At 37.1% G+C, this 27,317-nt stretch overlaps 1 protein-coding gene across 1 annotated transcript; it reads right to left on the bottom strand.

The window, feature by feature from the left end:
• Positions 1 to 229: 229 nt before the first annotated feature.
• EIF3M (eukaryotic translation initiation factor 3 subunit M) lies at positions 230 to 23,494 on the bottom strand. The gene is made up of 11 exons (XM_030332037.2): positions 23,363 to 23,494; positions 20,235 to 20,367; positions 18,942 to 19,080; positions 18,537 to 18,660; positions 18,282 to 18,376; positions 8,184 to 8,267; positions 7,112 to 7,211; positions 6,425 to 6,506; positions 1,870 to 2,013; positions 893 to 953; positions 230 to 431 (listed from the first exon to the last, which is right to left on the bottom strand). The coding sequence occupies exons 1-11, from the start codon at positions 23,402 to 23,404 to the stop codon at positions 311 to 313; spliced, it is 1,125 nt and encodes a 374-aa protein (XP_030187897.1). The 5' UTR covers positions 23,405 to 23,494; the 3' UTR covers positions 230 to 310.
• Between the last annotated feature and the right edge of the window lie 3,823 nt (positions 23,495 to 27,317).

The raw sequence follows: 27,317 nt of genomic DNA, 5'->3' as shown, positions 1-27,317 counted from the left end.
CTTCATCTAAGGTAGCTAAGATTGCTTGGTAGCATCCAATTCCCCTTAAGAAAATGTGCTCTCCTCTGTACATCCTTTTACCAAAAAGCTCTTGTTGCACCTTCAACCCCCTTCCTTGCAGAACACAACTTCCGTATTATACAAGATAGGTGGTGACCCTTTGTAACTTATTACTTTGTATTCTCTGAAATTTGTGACTTTTTACATTTAAGACAATAAATGTCCAGACTGTAGTCAAATTGAAGTTTATGTTTTACTATGATTTGGATTTTTTCCAAAAAGAACAAAATTTTCTATATAGCATAAAAATTCATGTATCAGAAAGACTCAAAAGGCTGTTTTTCACTTTGTTCAAGTTTTGTTTCCAGGCATTAAGTGTGTCATACAGTTGTTGCCACTGCTGTTTTCCAAATGTCCGATGTGTACTGTGACTAAAAATTGAAAAATTAAAAACAAAGTTGTTAGTCAATCTTTTATCCTTCTGGCATTCTTTTACAATACTACACACTTGTATCTAGCCAAAAACAAGGTTAAATATACATAAAAGACATAAGCTTCTAATTCTCTTACGCTTCTAAATTATTTTTTAAAAATCTTTACCATATTGATGCTAAACGTTCTATTTTCCTGAACTACATACACCAGACACAAAAGTCATTAGTATTCTAGCCAATGCTGAGCCATTAAATGAAATGTGCTGGAAAATAGGACTCTTTCATTAAATAAGCTAATCACATTCAGTCTGAACTTTAATAAAATTATGATAAATAGCAACTATTTAACTACAGTCAACTGGTAAGAACACCACCTTCATTCTCTAAACATTTAAGTTGAAATAATCAGAACAAACTAAATTGTTCCACAAAATGCTGCAAAATCTTAAGTGTCTTACCTCACAACTACTTTTCTCTGGGTCTGATCAATTTTGCAGTAAACCATTTTAGTTCTTACCGCTGAAAAAAGATGGTTTACATGATATGTTATATGGAAAATTCCCAAGAAAAACAGCTAAGATATAAAACTAAGTAAACCACAATAAAACCTTACAATTTTCAAATATTTTACAAAGTGACTCTTTCAATCTAATAACAAGCACAGCAATGTGATGGAACCAAGAGGAAGGTCATGCATTTGTCCTATGGTTGCTGGGCAGGCAAATCTACACTGAATATCACGTACAGTTTTTATTACAAATTCTAAGTGTTCTCCCCTACAATCACATATGGGGGGGGGGGAATACTAATTTCCTACCTAATATTACTTCTTTTTGGACCATTTGAGACTTAGAGCATTAAAAAGAAACCATGTCAACACTTCTGTACGTTTTATTAATCCTGACCGTACAATTCCCCTAACTTTCAAATTTAAAAAGCCCAGAAAGAAATTTCTAACAATTAAATCACTTTATAATGCAATTATTTCTGGCCATTTGTAAAAAACTGATAATGATCAATATTTACAGATCATTTAATATGTGCCAAGCATTGGGCTAAGGGCTTTACCTGAATTCATTCATTTAATCCTCACAACTACGTAGTAACTCCTACTTTTGTTTCACAGAAGAAGACTTGGCCCTCAAACTAGGTCTGATACTTAAAATCTAGGCTCTTAACCACTGTAGTATACTGCCTAAAGGCCTTTATTCTGTATGATTTCAAGGGACAGAACACCAAAAATCACATAGCAATTTATATTTCCAGTGAATTTTCACCCTGCTGCAAAAATAGTCTGCAAATGTGCTAAACATACACATCTGCTGTAAGAGACTCTAGCTTTGTTAGCATATGACTCAGTTTCAAGATACAAACTCTTCTATTCGGCAAGGTAGAAGAGAAATTCTAGGAAAAAAATGAAAATGTTCTGCCTTACCATCAATAACAAATGCTTCAACATCATCAGCTCCAATCTGAAGTTCTTGCTGCATTGTATCAAAAGAAATTTCTTTATTTTCCACTGCCATTCCCATAAAAGTAAGCAGTCTCATTTTTGCCATATTCTGTTCATGTAATAGACCTGAATAAACAGGGGTAAAGCCTGATAAATATCCACAATAGTTAAAGATCTGAAGAATCACAACTACTGTGTCAACCTCTTGTGGAAGTCACTGTTAGAGCACTTACAGAGTAATTCTGACAAAGCTGCTTATATCTGCAAACCATAAACTGACCCCATAAATAAATTGTGGAATATTACAATTATTTTTCTAGAACCACATTTCTTTACTACTACACTGCCACAGGTGATAGGTTCAAAATTAAGAACTTTGGATAGGAACAAAGTTATGGGCTACAGGGGCACCTGAGTGGCTCAGTCGGTTAAGCGCCTGACTTTGGCCAGGTCATGATCTCACGGCTCGTGAGTTCGAGCCCTGTGTTGGGCTCTGTGCTGACAGCCTGGAGCTGCTTAGAATTCTGTATCTCCTTCTCTCTCTGCCCCTGCCCCGCTCATGCTCTGTCTTCTCTCTCTCAAGAATAAAATAAACATTTAAAAAAAAAAAAGAATGGGCTATAAAATGGTATTTTTTAAGCCCTTAAAGTTCTGCACATTTTACACGTTTTAGTTATACATTTTAGGAGATAAAATGTACAAAGTTCATTTCATAAGAACATTTTTACTTAAACTTTTTATTCTTTGTTCTCTATTTAAACACAGGATTCCTTATCTACTTTTTGTCAGTATTACTAGTAAACATGAAGCCTTAAAATATTTTCATATACACTCAGTTACAAAAACATTCCATTTCCCTTTAGGTCACTTTGGATTTAACACTTAAGTCAAAACTGCAAAAGTGTGTTTATCATTTAACAATTACAGGCTGGGGAGCCTGGGTGGCTCAGTCGGTTAAGCGTCCAGCTTTGGCTCAGGTCATGATCTCACAGTCCGTGAGTTCGAGCCCTGCGTCGGGCTGAGCCTGCTTCAGATTCTGTGTCTCCCTCTCTCTCTGCCCCTCCCCTGCTCATGCTCTGCCTCTCTCTGTCTCAAAAATAAATAAAAACATTAAAAAAAAAAAAAACAATTACAGGCTACACTGATTAGTACTAGATGAAATGGAACAGTACCATTAACAAGGATACTTGAAGTAGAAAACTGTACAAATAATTCAAATTCTGCCTTATAATTTCTAATGAAACCTGCTGTTACAATTATTCAGATCACAAACAACTGCTAAACCCAAAAGGAAACTTAACAAATTACCTAGTCCTGATGCTTTCACTTTAAAAAACAAGAAAATGTGAAGAGCGAAGAGATTAAATGACTGACATGTAGTCAAAGTGACAGTACTAGGCTTAAAAAATACATTCGCTTATAACATAAACAACTAATAAGCAAATAAATATTTACAAATCCTGAATATTCCAATTATTACCTGCTCCTAAGTGGAAAAAGCGGAATTATAACACAATATCCTACTTTCCTGATTTGATGCTAATTTATTATATAAAACAAGCTTCCTAAATTAATCTAAAATTACACATTCCTTTTCTCTAAAATTTCAAATAATGTAAACTGAGCAAATGATCAATCATGTACCCTCTAATAATTAAGAGCCTCAAGTTTCTATTGTTAAAAAAGTTCTAAGCACTCCATAAATAAACTTGAAATTTATAACATATATTAGCAGAAGACAAGGGAAGCCCATTAATATAGGACATAATCGTCTGTTAATTAGCTGTAATTATGATGCAGGCTTTCTATTTGGCACAGATTCAACAAAAACATGATCATCATAACTCAAATGAATGAGGTATCCAAGTAAGTATTGCTAACCGGGTTTAATGGAAATCTACAAGCATCAAAAAATCAATTAGTGCACATTAACCCTAATTAACAAATGCAAATTAGATGCTGATTAACTTTCTGAAGCAAGAAGGTAGCAACTGTATAACACCAGATTACATGTAGACATGTTAGGGCAATTCAGTTGACACAAGATAATGCTTACTGTTGGCCCAAGTTGTCAGTGTTAATAAAACAAAGTGTTTTTGATAAACTGATGCCACCTGTAGAATCCAGATATTCGTAACCAGACTCTGAGTTGCAATAAATGTTAGTAATACATGTAAAACCAAAAATACACACATTTAATAAGATGTTTTGCCTAAAGTATCTTTTACAAATTTCTAATAAAAGATCGCTAATTTGCATACATGTTCAAGAAACTAACGGCAAAATGGAGAATTTGATTTCGAGTTGGCACCATAAATTAGAAATGTTACTCTATGTTCTTCCTATCACAGAGAACTACTACTAAATATTTTCAAGTACAAGAAAATTCTTTAACATTCCCAGTTCTCTGGGTACACACAGTTCTCTTTTAGTATGATAAAATGATAGATACTCCTAAAGTTTCTAAAATCTTTTCTGACATAAATATACATATAAATAACTCTTTTCTACTACCCTCTGTGTAGTTACAAGCTTGCCATATATTTAAAAATTTATCAGATAAATGAAGATTATTTCTAGAGTGAATTATGTAAAACCTGATCTGTCTTACACGTGGAAACTGGCATTTAAAAACATATCAAATTGATGATACTTTAAAACAAGACCCAAACTTAAAGCCATTAGAACTCTTGTTCTCAAAATCAAAACTATTAAGCCAGTGAAGTATGAGTTAAAGACTTGTAGAAAGCTGTGCTTTGTTTCATGAAACTAGAACATTACCTTTGAAGAGGAAGTCACAGTGTTCTGTGTCATATTTCAATTTTAAAGTTATAAAAAAATCTAATTTTATGGAAACATTTATTCATTACTAATATGTCAAAACCTTAATGCAGTAATAAAAAAATGTGCATCATTGAGCAATTTCTGCATTGTCACTGACCCTTGTCTTAAAATGCTGCAATATAGAAAACGTAATTTTAATGCATGCAATAGCTTATGAACCAGTGCTCCTTTGAAACAGTCAATTACACATCAATGGGGGAGTGTCAAAGTGTTAATTACTACTCCTTTTTCCTTGGTGCGTAAATAAAGAGGTTGCTGACATTAACATTCCATCACATAGCTTCATGCCACAAAACAAATTAACTGGGACAGAATGTGGTTTTCTGGGTCTAGTGCACCTGGCAAAGCATTCTACACAAACACACTTGCATCTACTTTATCTTGGTGTATTTCAAATGCCTTATTATGTTCAGAATAATTCAATCTTCCCCAATTCCAATGACTGCAGAAAAATGTACAAGGGATAGAAATTAATGATTACCAAATTGAGGACTAATAATATAATCAAAATAAATTATAAATATATTTTTCATCTATGTCCCAAACCAGGAAACTAACAATTCAATATTAACATGGAAACTATAACCAACCTCTAAAGTATTCTGATTATTGCCTAGTAGAAAAACAAAGTACCTTAGTTTCATAGTTGACTTCACTCTCCAAAAAATGGTCGTTTTAAAACAATTTAAATCTGTTCAACTACAGATTTTCTAATTTTTCTCTTTGAATTTTAGTATGTTAAAATCATGCTCCAGAAGGAAATAAAATACTGAATGTATATAGAATTTGCTCAGTGAGGGTAAGATTAAATTCAACTTAACAAACACTAAGCTCTGATTATCTAGAAAGAAAACTCAAAGATTAAAATCATATAAAGCTAAGACTATGCTGTCTTCAACAAGCTGTAGTTAAAGTTTCTCCCATCATGTAACTTCATTTCCAATTCCATCTACAGCTTCACTTAGATCTGCCTAACAATACCATACACTTCTAGAATTTGTTAATGGGTGGGGTGGGTGTGCACCAAGCATACAATATATTAGACAGGGGGAGAAAACCCATTTGCTTCAATTATGTAACTATGGCTTCTTTTTAAAAAAGCCCCAAAATGTAAGGAAAAAAAGGTCATTTACAAACAAATAATTTGATTTTAAATAAAGCCGCTTTAGTCATCAAAATTTTGTGAGCTATTAAAATGAGTACATCTAAAAGTTGCCATTATGATCAAACTAATGGTGATCCCTGAAGTTGCTTTTCTGCTCCATCCCCATCCACCATTTACAAACACATATATCAATGGAACTACTTCTATTTGAATCTCCTCTAAGCACCTGCTTCTTGCTAGAACTTTATCTCAAAGCAGGCTGGTCTAGTAGATCTAGAAGAAAGGCCTAAAGTCCAACAAGTTCTTACGGAGAGAAAAAAAGGCCCAGGTTCTCTGATTCCTAGTTTCATGTTCTTTCCAACACAAATGCTACCCTTTACACCTCCTTGGTTTCCAATTCCCAATTCATTCTGAGTAATCTTTTAAAGTGTCCACCTAGGTTTGTTGTTGTTCTATCATACATGGTTAGGATAATCTATACAAAAGGCCACAGTCGTATCTGCTGGATCTCACCGTATATGTGAGCTCAAGAACAGCATGTTCCCATTTTTCTTTATACCCTTCCCAAGAATAAACTCCAAAACTTACCAAGTGAATCAATGAAGTCTTTATTATTCTGATAAAACTTGACATACGATGCCAACTTAGCACTCACAAAAATGGTTAAAAGCTACAGACAGAAAATTAAGATATAATATTCAATACAGAATCAAGATTTATACTCAAGATATTTTTAAGGCACTAAATCTCAGCAATAAAACTCTCTATGCTTCTTTTAGTGCAGAAATATCAATCTATTTGATAAAATTACCATTTAAACCATTTGCTTTCATTAAGACACACTTAGATGAAAGAATCAGTAAATTCAGTGAGCTCGAAGTGATTTACCCTGAGTAGTAAAGGCATAGTATAAATGGAAACTAACCCAAAATGTCTTTATTTATACTTGTACTTGAAAAGTGTGTTCATGTGTTTTTAAATATCAGATTTATGCTCCTAACTGGGGCTGGCTGACACCACATACAAGAAGAAATTTGTATTATTTAAGTTCATAACAGTCAGGCAAGTAAGGAGATGAAGGAAAGGGAGAAAGAACAGGTACATTCAGTGATTGGAAAAAAAGGCTGCTCCTAAATTTCATTCTGTTCCTGATATAAAAAGAATAAACAATTGTCTTCCCAGATCTAACAGTCATGCTCATGAATACAAGGAAAAAGAGCTCCGCTTTAGTATGTTACATTTAGAAAAGAATATTTTCCATATTAAAGTACTTACATCATGAATAAGCTCGCCTTCCAAAAATTTGACTGGTTTTAAAGTGAGAAGATGGTCAAAAAGAAATGCATTTGGATCTTTCAATGCTCGTACAATACACCTTAATTATAAAACAAAAATACAAGCTCAGTCCTGAGATTCAGGAACTTTTTTCCAACAGACTGCAAAATATATTTAATTCAGTAAAATATCTAAGAGTTCAATATATACACAGCATAAAAAAGTTACCGGATTGGGATTAAAACCGGCCAATAAATCTATTTGTCAGGTATATCTGTTTTAACAAAATAAAATAATAAAGTAGTTGCAGACAAAAATGTAGCTGGAGAGAAAGCATGGCCAAAGTAATCAAAGAGTAAGCAAAACAGCAGTGGCATCTTACCATGTGCCAGACACTGAGTTAAGTGCTTTACATGCATTACCTCACTTGATCCTCACAACACCCCAGCAGACAGTATTATCATGCCCATTTTATCAATGATGAAACAGGCTCAGAAAGAACTTACCCAATAAGTACTCATTAAGAGATGGAGTATTTGAATGTAGGCAGTCTTAACCTCAGAGATCTCATCCACAAACTATACTTTCTAGCAATACCTATCATGCACAGATCCCTGTGAAGCCACAACCTATAAAGCAGCTATTTCCGTTTTCTAGATTTAAGAAACTGATTCTATTATTATTGCTACTAAATAGACCTAGGATTGTTTGAAGCCCTTATTCTCATTAGCAATGGGCTAACTTTTAGCAAGCCACCAACTTTTCCTCATCTACAGACCTTAATATTAAGGTAAACCTTAGATTAAATTCTACTTCTCAGGTTGGGGTGATGACACCCATACCAGCCATACCCTAAACAGAAAACACCATGTGGCTATTCCACATGCGATCTATGGTTATTCCAATACCAAACCATGAATTTTGGTAGCTCTGGTGGAATCACCACAGAGCACACAGTACCAAATGGCTCTGGATCGCTGAGAGATGCAAACATGATTTCTGCTGTATGAGAAACACGGATGCTCAACCTCCAAGCTCCAGGCAGCCCCCATCAGAATGTGTTTAACATTACCTGTGGGCATCAACTCGAGCCTGGGAAGCGTTGTCCTCCGTGTAACTTCCCAGCAATTCCACCATGACTTTTGAAGCAGCATCACTAAAAAGAAATACTGCTTTAGGAATTTCAGAATATCTTACTGTCATCCATTCACTCAAAAATATTTACTATGTGCCAAGTACTATGCTGATGATAAATACAATGGTGCCCCAGAGACATGGTCCCTCTCTCTATGGGAAAAATCATGCAACTTTCCTTCTAGTAGGAAAGACCAAAAACTAAGGAAAAATTACAAGTGCCATGATGGTAACCACAAAACAAACAAACAACAAAGAAACAGTAACAGATATACATAGAGTAAAGTAAAAGGAATCCAAGTAGATCACTAAAGAAAGCCAACAAACCATGAAAGAACAAGGACCAGAGAAAATCTGTAGAAACCACCAGAAAATAACAAATTGGCAATAAATACATATTCATCAATAATTACTTTGAATGTAAATGGACTAAACAAGCCAATCAAAAGACACAAGGTGACACAGTGGATTAAAAAAACAAACAAAACGGGACCCATCTATATGCTGCCTATAAGAGACTCATTTCAGATCACAAGGGCTTGCAGACTGAAAGGGGATGGAAAAACCTTTAACATGCAAATGGATGTCAAGAGAAAGCCAAGTAGCATCAGACAGAAGTCTTTAAAAACAAAGACTGGGGGCGCCTGGGTGGCTCAGTCAGCTGAACGTCCGACTACGGCTCAGGTCATGATCTCATGGTTTGTGAGTTCGAGCCCCACGTCAGACTCTGTGCTGACAGCTCAGAGCCTGGAGCCTGCTTCGGATTCTGTTTCCCTCTCTCTCTGCCCCTCCCCTGCTCACGCTCTGTCTCTCCCTCTCTAAATAAATAAATAAATAAACATAAAAAAAAAAGAAAAACAAAGACTGTACAAGACACAAAGGACACTACATAATCATAAATGGGACACTCCAAGAGGATATAATAATTATTAATATGTATGCACCCAACATGGGAGTAACCAAATATATGAAACCATTAATAACAAACATAAAAGAAAGAATCGATAGTAATACAATAATAATGATAGCAGGGGACTTCAACACTGCACTTACATCGAGGAAAAGATCATCCAAACAGAAAACCAACAAGGACACAGTGGCTTTGAATGACACACGGGACCAGATGGATTTAACAGACATATTCAGAACATTCCATCCTAAAACAGCAGAATACACATTCTTTTCAGGTGCACACAAAACATTCTCCAGAATAGATCACAGAATAGACCACAAAACAAGTCTCAACAAATTAAATTAAAAAGAAGTCGAAGCCATACCATGCATTTTTTTCTGACCACAACACTGTGAAACTAGAAATCAACCGTAAGAAAAAATCTGGGAAGAGCACAAATACATAGAGGCTAAATAACATGCTACTAAACAATGAATCGGTCAACCAAGAAATCAAAGAAATCAAAAATTACATGGAAACAATCGAAAATGAAAACACAACAGTCCAAAATCTCTGGGATACAGAAAAAGTGGTTTTAGAGAGAAGTTTATAGTAAAACAGACCTACCACCTCAAAAGCAAGAAAAATTTCAAACAAGCTAATTTTATAACTAAAGGAGCTAGAAAAAGAATAAAACCCAAACCCAGCAAAAGGAAGGAAATAATAAAGATCAGAGCAGAAATAAATGATATAGGGGCACCTGGTGGGCTCAGGTTAAGCATCCAACTCTTGATTTTGGCTCAGGTCATGATCTCACGGTTCATGAGTTCAAGCCCCACATCAGGCTCTGCACAGACAGCATGGAGCCTGCTTGTGATTCTCTCTCTCCCTTTCTCTGCCCCTCCCCTACTTGCTCTCTCAAAATAAATAAATAAACTTAAAAAAAAAAAAAGATACAGAAACTAAAAAAACAGATCAACGAAACCAGGAGTTGGTTCTCAGAAAAGATCAACAAAATTGATAAACATCTAGCAAGACACATTAAAAAAAAAAAAAGAGAGGATCCAAACAAAATCACTAAGAGGAGAAATAGCAACCAACACCACAGAAATAAACAACTGTAACAGAATAGTATAAAAACCTGCATGCCAACAAATTGAATAACTGAAGAAATGGATAAATTCCTAGAAACATATAACCTACCAAAACTAAACAAAATTTGAACAAGACAATCACCAGAAATGAAACTGAACCAGTAATTTTAAAACTCCCAAAAAACCAAAAAATCCAGGCCCAGGTGAATTCTACTGAACATTTAAAGAAGTATTAATACCTATTCTTCTCAAGCTATTCCAAAAAATAGAAAAGGAAAACTTCCAAATTTATTCTATGGGCTTGATACCAAAACCAATAAAGACATCACATATACAAAAAAGAAAACTACAGGCCAATACTGCTCATGACTATAGATGCAAAAATCCTCAACAAAGTATTAGCAAACCGAATCCAACAATACATTTAAAAAAAAAAAATCACACTCCGGGGGTGCCTGGGTGGCTCAGTTAAGTGCCTGACTCTTGATTTCAGTGCAGGTCATGATTTCACAGTCGTGAGATTGAGCCCCACACAGGGCTCTATGCTGACAGTGCAGACCTTGCTTGAGCTTCTCACTCCTCTCTCTGCCCCTCCCCTGGTCACGTGTGCATGCATGCACATGCTCTTTCTCAAAATAAACAAACAAAAAACTCATACTCCGTGATCAAGTGGGATTCATTCCAGAAATGCAAGGGTGGTTCATATTTGCAAATCAATCTGATACATCACATCAATAAGAGAAAGGATAAGGACCATATGATCGTTTCAACAGATGCAGAAAAAGCATTTAACAAAATACAACATCCATTCATCATGAAAACCCTCTGCAAAGCAGATCCAGAGGGAACGTAACTCAACATAATCAAGGCCTCATATGAAAAACCCACAGCCAACATCATACTTAAACTGAGAGATTTTCCCTTAAGGCCAGGAACAAGACAAGGATGTCCACTCTCACCACTTTTATTCAACATAGTACTAGAAGCCCTAGCCACAGTAATCAGACAACATAAAAAATAAAAGGGATCCAAATTGGTAAGGAAGGAATAAAACTAATTTGCAGGTGACAGACACTATATATAGAAAACACAAGACTCTGAAAAAACTATCAGATGGATAAATAAATTCAGGAAAGCCACAGGAAACAAAGTCAATGAACAGATATCTGTTGCTTTCATATATACTAATAATGATGCAGCAGAAAGAGAAATTAAGAAAACAATTTACAATCATACAAAAAACACTAAAATATCTAGGAATAAAATTAGGTGAAAAATCTGTATTCTGAAAACTATAAAACACTGACAAAGAAATTCAAGATGATGCAAAGATATAGAAAAGACATTACATGCTCATGGGTTAGAACAAACACTGTTAAAATGTATACAACCCAAACCAATCCCCACATTTAATGTAATCCCTATCAAAATACTAACATTTTTTACAGAAAAAAAATTTTTTTACAGAACTAGAACAATTCTACAATTTGTATGGAACCACAAAAAACCCTGAGTAACCAAAGCAATCTTTAAAAGGAAACTAGAAGTATCACAATTCCAGATTTCAAGTTATATTACAAGGTGGTAAGAATTAAAACAGTATGGTATTGGGAAAAAATGATAAAAAAATAAAACCGTACGGTACTGGCATAGACACATAGATCAATGGAAACAGAAACTGACAAATAAACCCACAATTATATGGTCAATTAATCTTCAACAAAGGAGTAAAGAATAACCAATAGGGAAGAAGACAGTCTCTTCAACAAATGGTGTTGTGGAAAAGAGCTACATGCAAAAGAATGAAACTGGACCACTTTCTTAAAACCATACACAAAAATAAACTCAAACTGGATTAAAAGTCTAAATGTGAGACCTGAAACCCTAATACTAGAGGGGACCGCTGGAAGGAATTTCTGACAGTGACTGTAGCAACATTTTTTAAGATATGTCTCCTGAGGCAAGAGAAATAAAAACAAAAATAAACTGATGGGACTACATCAAAATAAAAAGCTTCTTACAGCAAAAGAAACAATCAACAAAACGAAAAGACAACCTATGGAATGGGAGAAGATACTTGCAAATGACATATCTTTTAAATGGTTAGTATCGAAAATATATAAAGAACTGATACAACTCGACAACCCAAAAAACAAATAATCCCATTAAAAAATGGTAAAAGGCTTTCTCCAAAGAAGACATACAGATGGCAACCAACACATGCTCAGTATCATACATCATCAGGGAAATGCAAATCAAAACTACAATGAAATGTTACCTCATACCCATCAGAATGGCTAAAATAAAAAGCCAAAAAACAAGTGTTGGCGAGGATGTGGAGAAAAAAGAACCCTTGTGCACTGCTGACGGGAATGCAAACTTGGTGCAGCCACTGTGGAAAAACGGTATGGAGGTTCCCCAAGAGGTTAAAAAGAGAACTACCCTATGTTCTAGCAATCGCACTACTGGGTATCTACCCAAAGAATACAAAAACATTAATTCAAAGGATACATGCACCTGTATATTTATAGCAGCATTATTTACAACAGACAAACTATGGAAGCAGCCCGTGTCCATCAACTGATGAATGGATAAAGAAGATATATGTGTATGCATGTGTATGTATGATATATTACATATACATATGTGTGTATAATAGAATACTGTTCGATTGTGTGTTATATAAATAATACACACACAATCGAACATTATTCAGCCATAAAAAAGAATGAAATCTTGCCATCTGCAATGACATGGATAGAGCTAGAGTATAATAATACTATGTAAAATAAGTCAGAAAAAGACAAATACCATGTGATCTCATGTACATGCAGACTTTAAGACACAAAACAAATGAGCAAAGGGAAAGAGAGAGAGAAACCAAGAAACAGACTCTTAACTACAGACAAACTGATGATTACCAGAGGGGAGGTGGGTAGAAGGATGGGTGAAAATAGGGGGTGAGGATTAAAGAGTACACTTACCATGATGAAAAAGAAAAAAAATATAAATTGATAGAACACATACACACACACACACACACACACACACACGTGCTATGAAGGAAATAAATGGCGATGTAAAAGTAACAACACAGCAGAGACAGGAAAGTACACAGGGAAAGTCTCTCTCTGAAGGATTGATACAGAAGCTGAAATCTAAAGGATATAAAATAATTGGCCATGAAAAGTGCTGGAGGTGGAGGGTTAGATAATTTTCCAGGCAAAGGGAAGACCAAGTACAGTATAAAGTCCCTAGGTGGAAAAAAAAGTTTTGTGCCCTAAAAACCGTTAGGAAAGCATAGCTGTAGTAGAGCCAACACCATATATTCAAGTAACTTTACTAAAAATAGCCTTCCAATTAAATTATCCCTAAAACTGTGCAATTTTAACTGCAGTGAAAAGCACAAAATGCATTCATTCAATTTGAAGTCTTGGAAAATGTTTATCTTCACCCTTCATTTCTTCCTTTAAACCGATGAATTTTCAGACAGTTATAGAAAGCTAATTGGGAAAAGTCATTTTTTTTTCTTTGTTTTCTAAAAACACTTCCACACATCTGGATTCAACTTGGGTACAATCAGTAGGAGCTGTATCATTTATTTTAAAAAGTTAAATGGTATTTTTATTTTTTGAAAGTTAAATGATATTTTAAAACTTCCTACAAACCTAAGGTTTATTAAATCATACAAATGTAAATATAAAAGTAGTTAAATGGTAACCAGCATCTTAAATATAGTGAAAGAACTGTAAGAGTTCCAAGAAAATTTTAAAGAAAAATTGCATTTTACTCATTGTTCATTATTTTGTGACACTCTATAAGCACATGTGCATTTCATTTTCCAGTTTTAGTAGTCACAGTATACTTCAATCTAATATATCTTACCAGCTAAAGAAATCTAATTTCACAAATATTAGATAAAATAATCCATTTAAAGTACATAGTATCTGACATATAAGGACTCAAGAAATGTTACATGATTTGCACTCATCAACCACCAATATAAATAAAAGGGCAAGGTGAATCTCAGAATTCTAATTCAGAAGCAGGAAAGAAAAATTACATTTTACGTGTATTGGGCAAAACCCAAATCTTAAAATTTAAAAGAGCAGTGTGACAGAAACTTTGTGTTTAAATAAAATGGCCATCCTCTTGTCCTTCCTTAGGGTGAGTACTAATTATCCATCCAATGCCCATAATGTGCCAAACACCTGGGGAATACACAATGGTTGACAAATAAGGTTCCTAGCCTTCAGTGAGTATACAACCTCACAAACCTTTCAACAAAGGGTGTTACATGCCATGATAAAAGTAGAGGGTGCTGTAGAAGAAAGGCACCTAACCTAAACATGACAGTAGTGTTTTAGGCAGAGAAACAGAGTGGAGTATAGGTCTAGACCAAGGGCAGGCAAACTTTCTGTGAAAGGACAGACAGTAAATATTTTTGGTTTTGTAGGCTATATGGTCTCTGCTGCAACTACTCAAGTCTTGGCAAAAGCAGCTGTAGAAATATGTAAATGAGTAAGTATGGCTATGTTCCATTAAAATTTTATGGACACTGGCATTTGAATTTTGTATAATGTTCATATGGTATAAAATATTATTCTCCCTTTGGTTTTCTTTCTTAACCATTTTAAAACAATAAAAACCATTTTTAGCTTGGGGACCATAAAAAAAAAGGTGCCAGCCCCTGGTCCAGACTACGAAAGAGAAAGGTGCTTCTGCAGTTGACACAGGTTCACTAGGTCTCGGGTGTGATAACCAAGAAGAAGGCTGTGTTGGGGGGAAATGCAAGGAGGGAATATCCATATCAACAAAGCATAGTTTTTGTATGTCAAGGCACCATACAAAAATAGCATGCCACCAGCCCCAAATTACCTCAGTAGATAGGAGCCCAGGTCAGAAAGGTTTTGCATGCCTATGAATTTTGTAATGTATCCTGAAGAAAATGTGCTGGAAGTTGTGTTTCACAAAATCATGGTTACAGACTGGAGAAAATAAAAAGATTACACTTCAAAATGTCTCACTTAGGAACATAAAGACTAATTTAGAAAGTAAATAAGGGGCGCCTGGGTGGCTCAGTCAGTTGAACGTCAGACTTCAGCTCAGGTCATGATCTCGTGGTTTGTGGGTTTGAGCCCTGCATCGGGCTGTGTACTGACAGCACAGAGCCTGGAGCCTGCTTCTGACTCTGTGTCTCCCTCTCTCTCTGGCCCTCCCCTACTTGCACTGTGTGTGTGTGTGTCTCTCTCTCTCTCAAAAATAAATAAACATTAAAAAAAAAATTTTTTTTTTAAACAAAACTTTCTGGCAGCTGTATTAAGAAAAGGCTGTAGGGGGACAAGACCCCAAACAGAGACCATTTGAGAGGCTACTTCAATAATCTAAGTAAGAAATAATGGTAGCTTGGACCATAAGGTAACAATGGAAGTAGTGAGAAGTGGGTCTGACTTTAGATTTATCAGGGCTGACAGGATTTGATATTGGATCAGATATGGAGTATAAGACAAAAAGAAGAATCATGAAGAAATTCCAGCTTTGTGTTTTGAGCAACTGGAAGTACAGAAATGGCATTTCCTGAGTTGGAGAAAATAAAAACGGATTTAGAAAGAAAAATCAATAGCTCACTTTTGCAGATGTTTGAGATGTCTTTTGGGTATCTAAATGAAGCTGTTAACAGGAATAGATATCTGGAGTTCAGAGAAGAAATAGAGGAGATAAATGTGAAAATCACCAGTATATATACAGTATTTAAAGGCATGTACGGGCACCTGGGCGGCTCAGTTGGTTAGGCATCCAGCTCCTGATTTCAGCTCAGGTCATGATCTCATAGTTTGTGGGATTGACCCCCACATCAGGCTCTGCACTGAAGGCACAGAGCCTGCTTGGGATTCTCCCTCTCCCTCTCTCTCTCTGCCCCATCCCCACATTCTCTCTCTCAGGATAAACAAACTTAAAAAAAAATAAAAATAAAGGCATGCAACTGAATGAGAGCACTCAGGCCACAGCTGCTTTCTCCACCAGGTGCCCTCCAAAGCATTTGCAAGTGCATGGGAGCTACTACAGCTGTTCTAAGGACTAGGAGACACCACTAGCATATTAGTAGGTGAGGCCAGGGTTGTGAAATGCCTTGCTCTGAATGTTAACAACCTAGCAACACAAAAACTGTTTCACTCAAAATACATTTGGTACTCAGCCTCCCCCAAAATCACAGCAAAATCAGAAACAACATGCACAGGGAATGAATGTAACTGAAAAGAAAAAGTCCCAGGAATAAGTTATCCTAATGTTTAGAGAAGAAGGAACCCATAAACAAGTTGTGAACGAAAAGAAGAATCAAGAGAGAGGAGCCCCTTGTAGATAAATGTAGAATCACTATGTTGTACACCTGAAATTAATATATGGTATGTCACCTACACTTCAATAAAGAGCGGGGAGGAAGAAGGAAGGAAGCCTCAAAAACCAACTGAAGACAGTGTTTCAAAAGGAAAGAATGATCATCTCTGACAAATGCTGCAGGTATTCTCTAGTATGTTAACACTGGGACAAGTCTAGTAGAGTGTATATGTCCTATTTCAATGTCTCTGAAAATTAAGTTTGGAATTCCTTAGAACCTTAGTCACTTCCCTTCTACATATAACAGACTAAAGACCTTCTGAACAGCAATCAGAGAAATCATCCAGTGAGTAGTCATCATCTCTGATAAGCGCTAGACATTCAGAGGGAAACTGTTAACACTCATCATTTTAAATTACTCTACCAGAAAAAAGACTACCTTCTTAAAGGTGAGCTTGAAAAAGGAAAAGGAGAGAAGAATAATATCCAACTTTTAATGAGTGTTGTCTCAATAAGCACTTTAGATATATGTTATTATCTTTTCAGCAACCCCACGAGACGTTAAGTACTTCTACTATTTCCACTTTGAAATTGGAAACTGAGATACAGAGATATTAAGTAATTTATTTAGAATCCTACAACAAGTAGAAAAGCCAAGACTTGAATCCTAGTAGTCTTGCTCCACAGCCCGCACATTTGAAATGTGAATGAAAATAAAGACTCTTTCTCTAACAGCTTTTAATGTTCTCTCCATTTGAAATGGTGTTTGTTATTAACTATTTACTCTTAACAGGCTAGAATCCTGCCATAAGTGAGAACATATAACAGACAGTAGTCACTGATCAGAATGAAACAGGCTATTAATACAAGATCCCCTGCTTCTCTTCTTTTATACGACGTTCCAACTTTCACAACAAAAATTTCCTTCTATATTGTTAAATTTAACAAAAACTGCAAAAAGTTTACATTACTTAAGAGAAACTTTGTTTACCCTCTCTAATATACTAAATACCCAGCACTAAAAGTCAGTATAGAAACTGTGCAATAAAACTAAAGGGAAGGCTGTTTACTTTTTCTAAAAGTATTTAACCACTATGTGAAAAGAGAAATTGAAAAGCTAAGTCAAAAAAGTAAGATTATCTTTCAACATTAGTTCTGAAAACTGAGCCAAACCTATCATTTGGTAAGCATCCCAGAGCTGGGTATATAGAATAAGTACTTTGGGCATGAAATTAGCTAGGCTGAATTACAAGCCTTAGAAACCCAAGACCTTGCAGAAGCCATTTAAATAGGTACTCATTTAGTAGAGTCTATTGCAAAATTTGATCTCGGAAGTACTGTTTATATAAGAGACTTTGTGGAAACTTTGATAAACCCTCACTATCATTAAACAGAAGTGGGAGCACTACACCCCATACTAAGACATCAAAGCATCATTAAACACCTTAGTCTAAAGTTATATACAGCTTTCAGATGAACAGCTGTACCATTTTTTGGAACAAAAGCAAGTTTTGCTTTTTAAAAAGCTGAAAGACGGGAAAAACTTTTAAACTTTGCAGTTATGTTTAACTTAGTAGATGAAATTTACAGAAATACATTTACAGCAACTCTGTGAAGAATAAAATAGAACAAAATCACCCTACTTGTTTTTAAAAACAGCCTCAACTGCTATATTGCCTGTGAAGTTTTAAGTTAGTACACCAATTCTGAGTACCTTTTCTTACAATCCACAAGTGCCTCATAAAGGAGCCTTAAAAGGGTATGTTTCTTTTCAGTGGTGAGGTTCCAATCAGAAATCCATTTTCTAACCTACAAGATTGACAAAAGCAGGAAATTTAGTGAACACAGCTGAACATAATTTCACCATTTAAAAGACACCTTCAGAACATACATATTTGCTATTTACTTTAGCCATAAATTAAATCTATACTTCATATACGCAGAACAAGTATTCCACATAATAACTTACCTGATCCAGCTCAGTTGGAATATACTGGATGGCCCCACAAGATGCTGCCACTTTAATGAGGCTGCAATATACTGTATATCTTACAGGAGTATTCTTATCCATCCCATGGAAAAGGTTGCTTAGCCTGGTTAACAAACAAATAATAAAACAGTGTTTGAGATCAGCAATTATGATGATTAAGTTGAGATTATTTGCTCTCAGGACAAATCTAAGACAAATACTATTAATACTTCACATTACAAGGAGGGAAATGGGGCACAGAAGGTTAAATGACTTGTCCAAGGTTACACTAATAAGAGCCACAGCTGACAGCCAAGTTCCAGAATTCTTGCTTTCAACCATTAAATGATAGTGACATAAAAAGAGACCCTTGAAAAACCAACCCTCTTTCAGTTCTTAACTTACAATTGCAGTCTCAGAGACGGGCGTTCACCTTCCCGAAATTTGACCAGCTTTTCACATAGGCTTTCAATCAGAGCTTCTTGCTTGTCCGGTTCCAGGATCAATAGAAGTGATACCACGCTGTTCATCACACTTTCAACATCTATACATGTATGGATAACACAGTAGCAATGCTATCATACTTAACATGTCTAATTAAATATATATTTCCAGTGTTTTAAAACACCAAAGACCATTAAATATAAGACACTTTAGGAAGATGGACCTGGCTACTGTAAAACAGTTCAATAATGTGCATTATGCTAAAAATATATGTGAATTCAAATGAAAACAATTCTGTTATATAACTAACATCCAGAAAGCAATTTGTACATTTTATTAGAGAAAAAAGAAATTATTATGTAAGGTTTGGTTTTCAACCAGAAGACTGATTTACATGTCAAATACATGGCGTCAATTTTTATTGACAAAATATTCAATAATTTAGAAGTTATTGGTTAGGTCTTAGGCTAGAATGCTTTCCCAACTGAAAAAAACTTTTACATATAAACAGAAAATTATTTAAATAATGAAACCTGTCAACTTCCTGAGTCATTGATTTTTGAGTGTAAGATACTGACTATATACCAAGTTTAATCTCAAACCTTAACTAAATAAAGATCACAAAATTCCCAACGTTCAAAATTTCCCATTTATGTCAATAAACAGGGAACTAGCCAATTAAGTAAATGTCTTTTAGATTACTTGAAATTATATCCCATTTGATATTTAAAATTTTCAACGTTTTATTTATTTTTGTGAGAGAGAGACAAGAGTACAAGTGGGGGAGGGGCAGAGAGAAAGGGAGACCCAGAATCTGAAGAAGGCTCCAGGCTTTGAGTTGTCAGCACAGAGCCCAACGCAGGGCTTGAACTCACAAACCCTGAGATCATAACCCAAGCCAAAGTTGGATGCTTAACCGACAGAGCCACCCAGGTGCCCCTATCCGATATGATATTAATATAAACCTATAAAAAGGAAAGAAGAGCTTCATTTTTCTTCAGTTCACCCTGAAATTATCAGTATTGAGTGTATGCACCTAACATTCAAAACACACAACTGATGTAAAAAAGATGTTTTATCAATATAGCTTACTTCATAAGTATACAGATTTAGAATAAACCGAAAGTATATGCAAAGAGAAGATTAAAAACAAACAAGGTTTAACAGTTCTACAACAAATACAACTTACAAGAAAAATTTAAAAGTAGATCCTTTATGATCAGTAAGAAATATTACAAAAAATTAAAAACAAACCTTTATCATCTTCCTTCAGACATACATCACAAGCCTCAATAATCTGAGCCAAATCTACATGAAGTCCACCTTCTGCGTTCTCTTCTGAAATTTCAGCTCCTTTAGATTTCAGGTAAGCTCGAAGTTCAGCAGCCTATTGAATCAAGTAAGACTGATAAACATCTATAAAACCGGCAATGCCAAAATTCAAAATCCCAAACCATTCTTTTTCGGGGGGGGGGGGGGGAGGAAGAAGGGAATGTAAATACTATACTTAACGATGACTTTAAATTATTATGCTGAAGTGCCTCTCCCCCACCTTAGGCCTCATCACAACCCCACAGGAGCCACAGATTTTCTTTTTTTTTTTTTTTAATTTTTTTTTCAACGTTTTTTTTTTTTTTATTTATTTTTGGGACAGAGAGAGACAGAGCATGAACGGGGGAGGGGCAGAGAGAGACGGAGACACAGAATCGGAAACAGGCTCCAGGCTCTGAGCCATCAGCCCAGAGCCTGACGCGGGGCTCGAACTCACGGACCGCGAGATCGTGACCTGGCTGAAGTCGGACGCTTAACCGACTGCGCCACCCAGGCGCCCCAGGAGCCACAGATTTTCGACAAAACCAAGAGACTACACAAACCCACTATGGCCCACATGGATCACCTTCAGAATTTCTCTATCACCTATATGCTGTTGAACTTCCAGTGCATAAAAAACTTCTTTTTTGAGGAGCTTTTTTGAGGAGGGGGCTGTATGTGGAGGAGAATTAATTTGACCTGGTAAAAATTCAACTTGTTTTAAAGAAATGCAATTTTATTGCTACATAACATAGCTATCTTTTTTTTTTTTTTTAATTTTTTTTTTCAACGTTTATTTATTTTTGGGACAGAGAGAGACAGAGCATGAACGGGGGAGGGGCAGTGAGAGAGGGAGACACAGAATCTGAAACAGGCTCCAGACTCTAAGCCATCAGCCCAGAGCCTGACACGGGGCTCGAACTCCCGGACCGCGAGATCGTGACCTGGCTGAAGTCGGACGCTTAACCGACTGCGCCACCCAGGCGCCCCCATAATATAGCTATCTTAAAAAGGTAGACATTTGCCATTACCTTGGCAAGTAGGTAATCATGTGTCAATAAAATGTCTGAGAACCTGAGACCAGCATTTTGGGAGACACAAAGATAAAAGCATGATGCCTTTGAATGGTGTCTTGAATATAATACTTTTCAAACTGGATCTACTTTATAACTAATCTTTTAGAATGCAAAATACATATCGGGATCAGAGAGCACCTCTGGACCTAAAAAAACATAACTACAGTTTAGCATTCAGGTATTCAGACATTTTCTATTCTAATGCATATATATAATATTTAGTAAGTTGTTCTTTTGAGGCCTTGGTATTTATGGCAGCCAAACATGAATGTAGATGGTATTTAAAATAATAAAATGAAAAGCTGAAACAGGGAGATGAAAGAATACCATTAGTAAATGTATAGGTATCACATTTTCTAAGCCCACAAACATGTTTGGCTGCCTAAGAAAAGTACATTCTATCTGTAGGTCTGATGGTGTTACCCTTTCAGATAACAACATAGTAACTTCACCTGTGAGTTGCTATTATAAACAAGATTTCATGAAACAAATGTCACCACAGAACACAAAAACACCACTGGGGAACATGTTTTCTATGAAGGAAACTGTCCAAAAAAATACAAAAAAAAAAAAAAAGCATTCGTTCAGCTTCTGCTTTGTTGATACAAAGCAAATTCTTTCTAAGAATCATTCAATCAACAGTTTGTTTTTATCTGTCATGCTCACCGGCTCCAAGTGGCTGTAGAGAAGTACAAGTGAACGACAAAATTCTGAACTACATTTCTGAACTCTAATCAAACATAGGATTTGAAGTTAAATTTCTGAAGCAATCACATTAGCTACCTGAAAAGAATAGCTGGTGTCTAACTGTTGTATTACAAGAGTAGCATAACCTAAGTAGAAATGACACTTTAAAACTGAAATGTGGCCAATGACAAGAACTTCCTGTTCCCTGCTACAAATTCCCTCCTATGTTAAAATCAAATACTTTTTATGGGTAATCTAATAGCCAATTTGTTGCTAATATCACTCCATTAATATCCACATACGGTTTTTTTTTTCATGGTCTTCTACATTTTCCTTTCTAAGTGCTCAACTCCTTCCCTAGTCTTTTCTCCTCTCCCCCTTTCTTCGCTCTTCAGGGCTGAGAATGTGCACTTTTACCATGGGGGAGGGAGTGGGAATCCCATCTGTAATTCCACGAGATATCTTAGGGCAGTAATGGCGTTTTCTTCTATGGAAACGAAATTTCCATTTAAGTGGAGTAGCAAAAATACAAAACAACACTTGCGATTTCACAGAATACGGTTTTCAGTTCTACAAAATCAACTTAGTGAAAATAGGTTTCATGTATATTTTAACTCCCACCAACTAAAGTTTAACTTTTGTTATGGAAAAAAACTGAGAAATATTAAGCCATGCATACAAAAGACCAAGCCCGAAATAGGAAATTTTTAAATATTAGGATGGTTCACCAGATGTGAGGGTGAAACTGACGTTCTATTTTCAGTTTTCGTAACTCTCACTCCTGCACAAGAAAGAAGATACGGCCTATGTATAAAAGTAGGGTCACCTGTGCCTCTGTGATCGCATAATAAAACCATTTTCACCTTTAGTACAAAATTACTTTACCCTAGTCTGCTAACGCTGTCTAAAGATTCGCCACCTCCCACTCCGGATGTGGCTGCATTTGGGAGGCGGAAGCAGACACCATTCCCAGTCAGTCAAAAAGTAGTGTCGTCAGAAGTGAATCGGGTTGGAAAAGTCCCGACGCCAACCAGAAAGCTAGCTGGGTGTAAAGTCTCGGGCCAAGCGCTGGAACGGGCGGCCGGCGTGCTAATGCTACTCCAGGCCACAAATTAGCGCCTTGCCTCACGGCCTCCCTATTCGCGTGTGTGATGTGATGTGCGGCTCTCAGCTCTGCGGCGACTCCGCGGGGCGGCGTCCCACCCGCCTGGTCCTGGCTCAGCCCCGACTCAGCCCTGACTCAGCCCCTCACACCCTTGAGGACTCCCCCAACCCCACCCTGACGGCGGTCGCGGCCCGGGAGCACACCTGATCTTCCTCACTGATATCAATGAAGGCCGGGACGCTCATGGTGAAGGCCCAGGCACCGCGGTGGCTCCGCTCACAAAACCACGCCGACCGGAAAAGGGAGCTGCAGCGCGCGGAGGCGCCTCACAACCGCTTCCGGGTTACCCTGCGCTGATCTTGTGAGGCGGGATCACCGGAATGGGCGGGGCTACGGGGCCAATCCCACGGCACTCTGGGGGCGGAGCAGTCGCGTTGGGGCGGGTTTCATAGGCAAGCTCCCGCGGTCTTCGTCCGGGCGCCCTTGCTTCTAACCTCTAGGATGGTGTCGACTGTTACCCTTAGCGTTAACTCCCGTCTTGCGCCTTAGCGCACCTCCTTTTTGAAATCTATTCGGTCAATAAAACCTGTGCTCAAAATAGTCGTTCTTTTGCAGCCACTCCCCTCTGCCAGCCAGTCTCCCAGACCTCACTGAAGGGTGCCTCGCGTTTTGCTCCCTCCAGCCACCAAGACTTGGCTCTTGGCAGTCCTAAAGAGGTTTCAAGTTTTAAGTTTTTTTGCTGAGCCCGACAGTTTTTTTCGAGTTAAAATTTATCCCACTTTTCAGAGCGTATTGAGGGACTTGCTAGCAGGCTGTGTTCTCTAAGCTGGGGATAAACAGTAGCTTCCAAAAGAAGCGCCCTCATGCAGCTTACATTCCAGCGGGCGCCCAGAACGTAAACATTTCAAAGTAATTAGAAAGGCAGCCCTGGATGGCATCGTATTTTACCTCATGGCCTCCAGAGTAGAATTCCTAGGGATGGAATCCCCTGCTGCACCATTTCACATACGTATGATTTGGGGCAATTGCTTAACATCTGTGTTTTCAGATTCCTTTTGGAAAAATGAGAACAATTAAGCACTGCGGCTCCTGGATGGCTCAATAGGTTAAGCGTCTGACTTCTGATTTCAGCTCAGGTTCCTGAGTTAGAGCCCTACATCAGGCTCTGCACTGACAGTGTGGAACCTGCTTGGGATTCTCTCTCCCCCCCCCCCCCCCCCCCGCCTCTCCGCCTCTCCTCTGCTCATGCTCTCTCTCTCAAAATAAACAAAACATTAAAACAATTAAAGAACAATTAAGTACTTATCTCATGGTGTTGTGAGGATTAAGTAACTTAATATATAAAGCACTTAAAACATAGCACTGAATGTATTAACTATTACTAAATACATAATTCCTGTAACACGTTAACTAGCACTACCAACAAGGTAAAAGTAGAAGGGGGAGGGGAAGAAAAAACAAAGCAGGGAAAAAGGGTGGTGTGTGTAACGAGGTGTGTGCATGCCTTTTTAGATAGAGTGATGGAAGAAAATTGCTCAATTCATATTGAGAACTGAAGGAAATGAGCAAAGTATGAATGAAGAAACTTTCCTGCAGGAAAGCGTTTCATTCATAAGAACGGCAAGGAAGGGATGCAAGGTAGGGGCAAGCAGGCAGGTGGGCTGGATCTCGGAGGAGAGGAGAGAACAAATGAAATAGCCATGGCCAGGTCATGGTCTCCTTGGCCATAACAAGAATTTTGGCTTTGACTCTTAGTGAATTGACAAGGCTTTGAGATGTTTTGAGCAAACTTAACGTTTTTTGTAAAGGATCACTCTGGCAGCTGTATGGCAATTTGAGGTAAGTTGGACCAGGGTCAAAGTAGTGATGCCAGTTAGGAAGTTATTACAGAAAGTGGAGTGAGAGAAAATGGTGAGGTGGTGGTGAGAAACTGAATTCTAAATGTTTTAGTGGTAAAACTGGTAAGATTTAATGACAGATCAGATGTGGGGTGTGAGAGAAAGAGAAATTCAAGGTGACTCCAAAGTTTTGTCCTGAATTCAAGCCAATGCCTTCCATTATTCTGGGGCAAATTATCCTCTTACTTGAAAATGCAAGAAAACACAAAGAGGCCACCCACCAGAGCTGGTTATTTTTTAGGAAACAAGGGAAAATTAATTTTTTTTTAATGATGGGAGGATCAATAAGTAAAAGAACAACCCAATTTCAATGCAAATTAAAAACATGAGGAGATACTGCTACATACTTACTATAATAGCTAGTTAAAAGAAAAAACTGAAAATACCAAGCACTATAAGGATATGAAGCAGCAACTTGAACTCTAATGAATTGCTGATACGAAATGGTAAGAGTAATCAAGACAGTGTAGTATTAACATCAAGATAGACAAATAGATGAAAGGAAAAGAATAGAGAACATAGAAACAGACTCACACATGGTCAATTGACTTTTGACAAAGATGCAAAGGCATTTTAGTCTTTTAAGCAAACGGTGCTGGAACAGTTGCCCTTGGCAACTACCACTCTATTCTCTGTCTCCGAATTTGTCTGTTTTGGGCATTTCATAAAAATGGAATCATGTGATATATGGCCTTCTGTGCCATATATCTGGCTTCTTTCTTTTAGCATAATTGCTTTCAAAGTGGTAGTATGTATCGGTCATTCATTGCTTTTTATTGCTTAACAATATGTCATTGTTATGAATATACCATATTTTGTTTCTCTGTTCATCAGGGGATGCATATTTAGGTTGTTTGCATTTTTTGGCCACTATGAATAATGCTTCTATGAACACTCATGCACAAGAATATTTGTGGATGTATGTTTGTATCTGTCTTGGGCAAATACCTAGGAGTGGAACGCTGGGTTATATGGTAATTATATTTAGTTTAGGTTTTTTTGTTTTAATTTTTTAAATGTTTATTTTTGAGAGAGAGAGAGAGAGAGAGAGAGACAGAGTGCCAGTGGGGGAAGGACAGAGAGAGGGAGACACAGAACTCAAAACAGCTCCAGGCTCTAAGCTGTCAGCACAGAGCCCTCTGCAGGGCTTGAACCCACAAACCGTGAGATCACGACCTGAGCTGAAGCTGGACGCTGAACTGACTGAGCCACCTGGGCGCCCCTATGTTTAGCTTTTTGGGGAGTTAGTTTCCAAAAAGGCAGCAGTATTACATGTAACAACCAAAAATGGGGAACAACATAAATGTTCCTAAACAGCTGAATAGATTAAAAAAATTATTATATATTGACGTAACAGAAAACTACTCTGCAATTAGGAAAAAATGGACTATTGATATATACAACATGGATGAATCTAAGAATAAGTTTGCTACATGAAAGAAGCCAGACTATGTGATTCCATTTATATAAAATTCTAGCTAACACAAACTAATCTAAAGTGGCAGCACTGTAGATTATTATTGCCTGGGTGTGGGGGACTAGGCAAGGAGAGGAAGAGAAGAATTACCAAAGGGCATAAGGAAGCTTTGGGGGATTATGGATATGTTCATTCTCTCGATTGTAATGATTGTGTCATGGTTGTAAGCATATACAATATTTACCAAGTTGCACACTTGAAAAATGTGCAGTTTGCTGATATCATGATTATATCTCAATATTTTTTTTTAATTTTTTTAACGTTTATTTATTTTTGAGACAGAGAGAGACAGAGCATGAACGGGGGAGGGTCAGAGAGAGGGAGACACAGAATCTGAAACAGGCTCCAGTCTCCGAGCCGTCAGCACAGAGACCGACGCGGGGCCCGAACCCACGGACTGCGAGATCATGACCCGAGCCGAAGTTGGCCGCCCAACCGACTGAGCCACCCAGGTGCCCCTATATCTCAATATTTTAAAAAGGCAGGTGAAGGAGAAAAAAAAAGGAGGGCTGAAGTGCAGAAAACATTTGGCTAGACCAAACTTAAAAGGATTCATTCTTGCATGGAATATCCTTGATGATGTAGACACTGAACTTGAAGGCAGGGAACTTATGTGTCATGTTTGCACTGCATTCCTTGTAGCCGCCTCAGTGCCCAGCACCCAGCAGGCAGTCAGTAGATATCGGTTCGTCCTGAAGGAACAATACCTGAGTTCCTCCCTGCCAAAGACACCTTATTATAGCAAAGTTCTAAGAATGCAGACTAAGAAGTACTAAGAATACA

This window comes from Lynx canadensis, chromosome D1, assembly GCF_007474595.2.
Source record: "Lynx canadensis isolate LIC74 chromosome D1, mLynCan4.pri.v2, whole genome shotgun sequence".
Taxonomy (NCBI): domain Eukaryota; kingdom Metazoa; phylum Chordata; class Mammalia; order Carnivora; family Felidae; genus Lynx; species Lynx canadensis.
The sequence above is the reverse complement of the archived record's forward strand: the minus strand, read 5'-3'. Positions and strand labels throughout refer to the sequence as shown.

Excerpts from the sequence above, each read along its gene's own strand:
- EIF3M (XM_030332037.2), bottom strand. The coding sequence starts at position 23,404 with ATGAGCGTCCCGGCCTTCATTGATATCAGTGAGGAAGATCAG. Across the intron at positions 18,377-18,536 it reads TTCCAACTGAGCTGGATCAG|GTTAGAAAATGGATTTCTGA; the intron begins GTAAGTTATTAT and ends TCAATCTTGTAG. Across the intron at positions 7,212-8,183 it reads GCTCGAGTTGATGCCCACAG|GTGTATTGTACGAGCATTGA; the intron begins GTAATGTTAAAC and ends TTTATAATTAAG.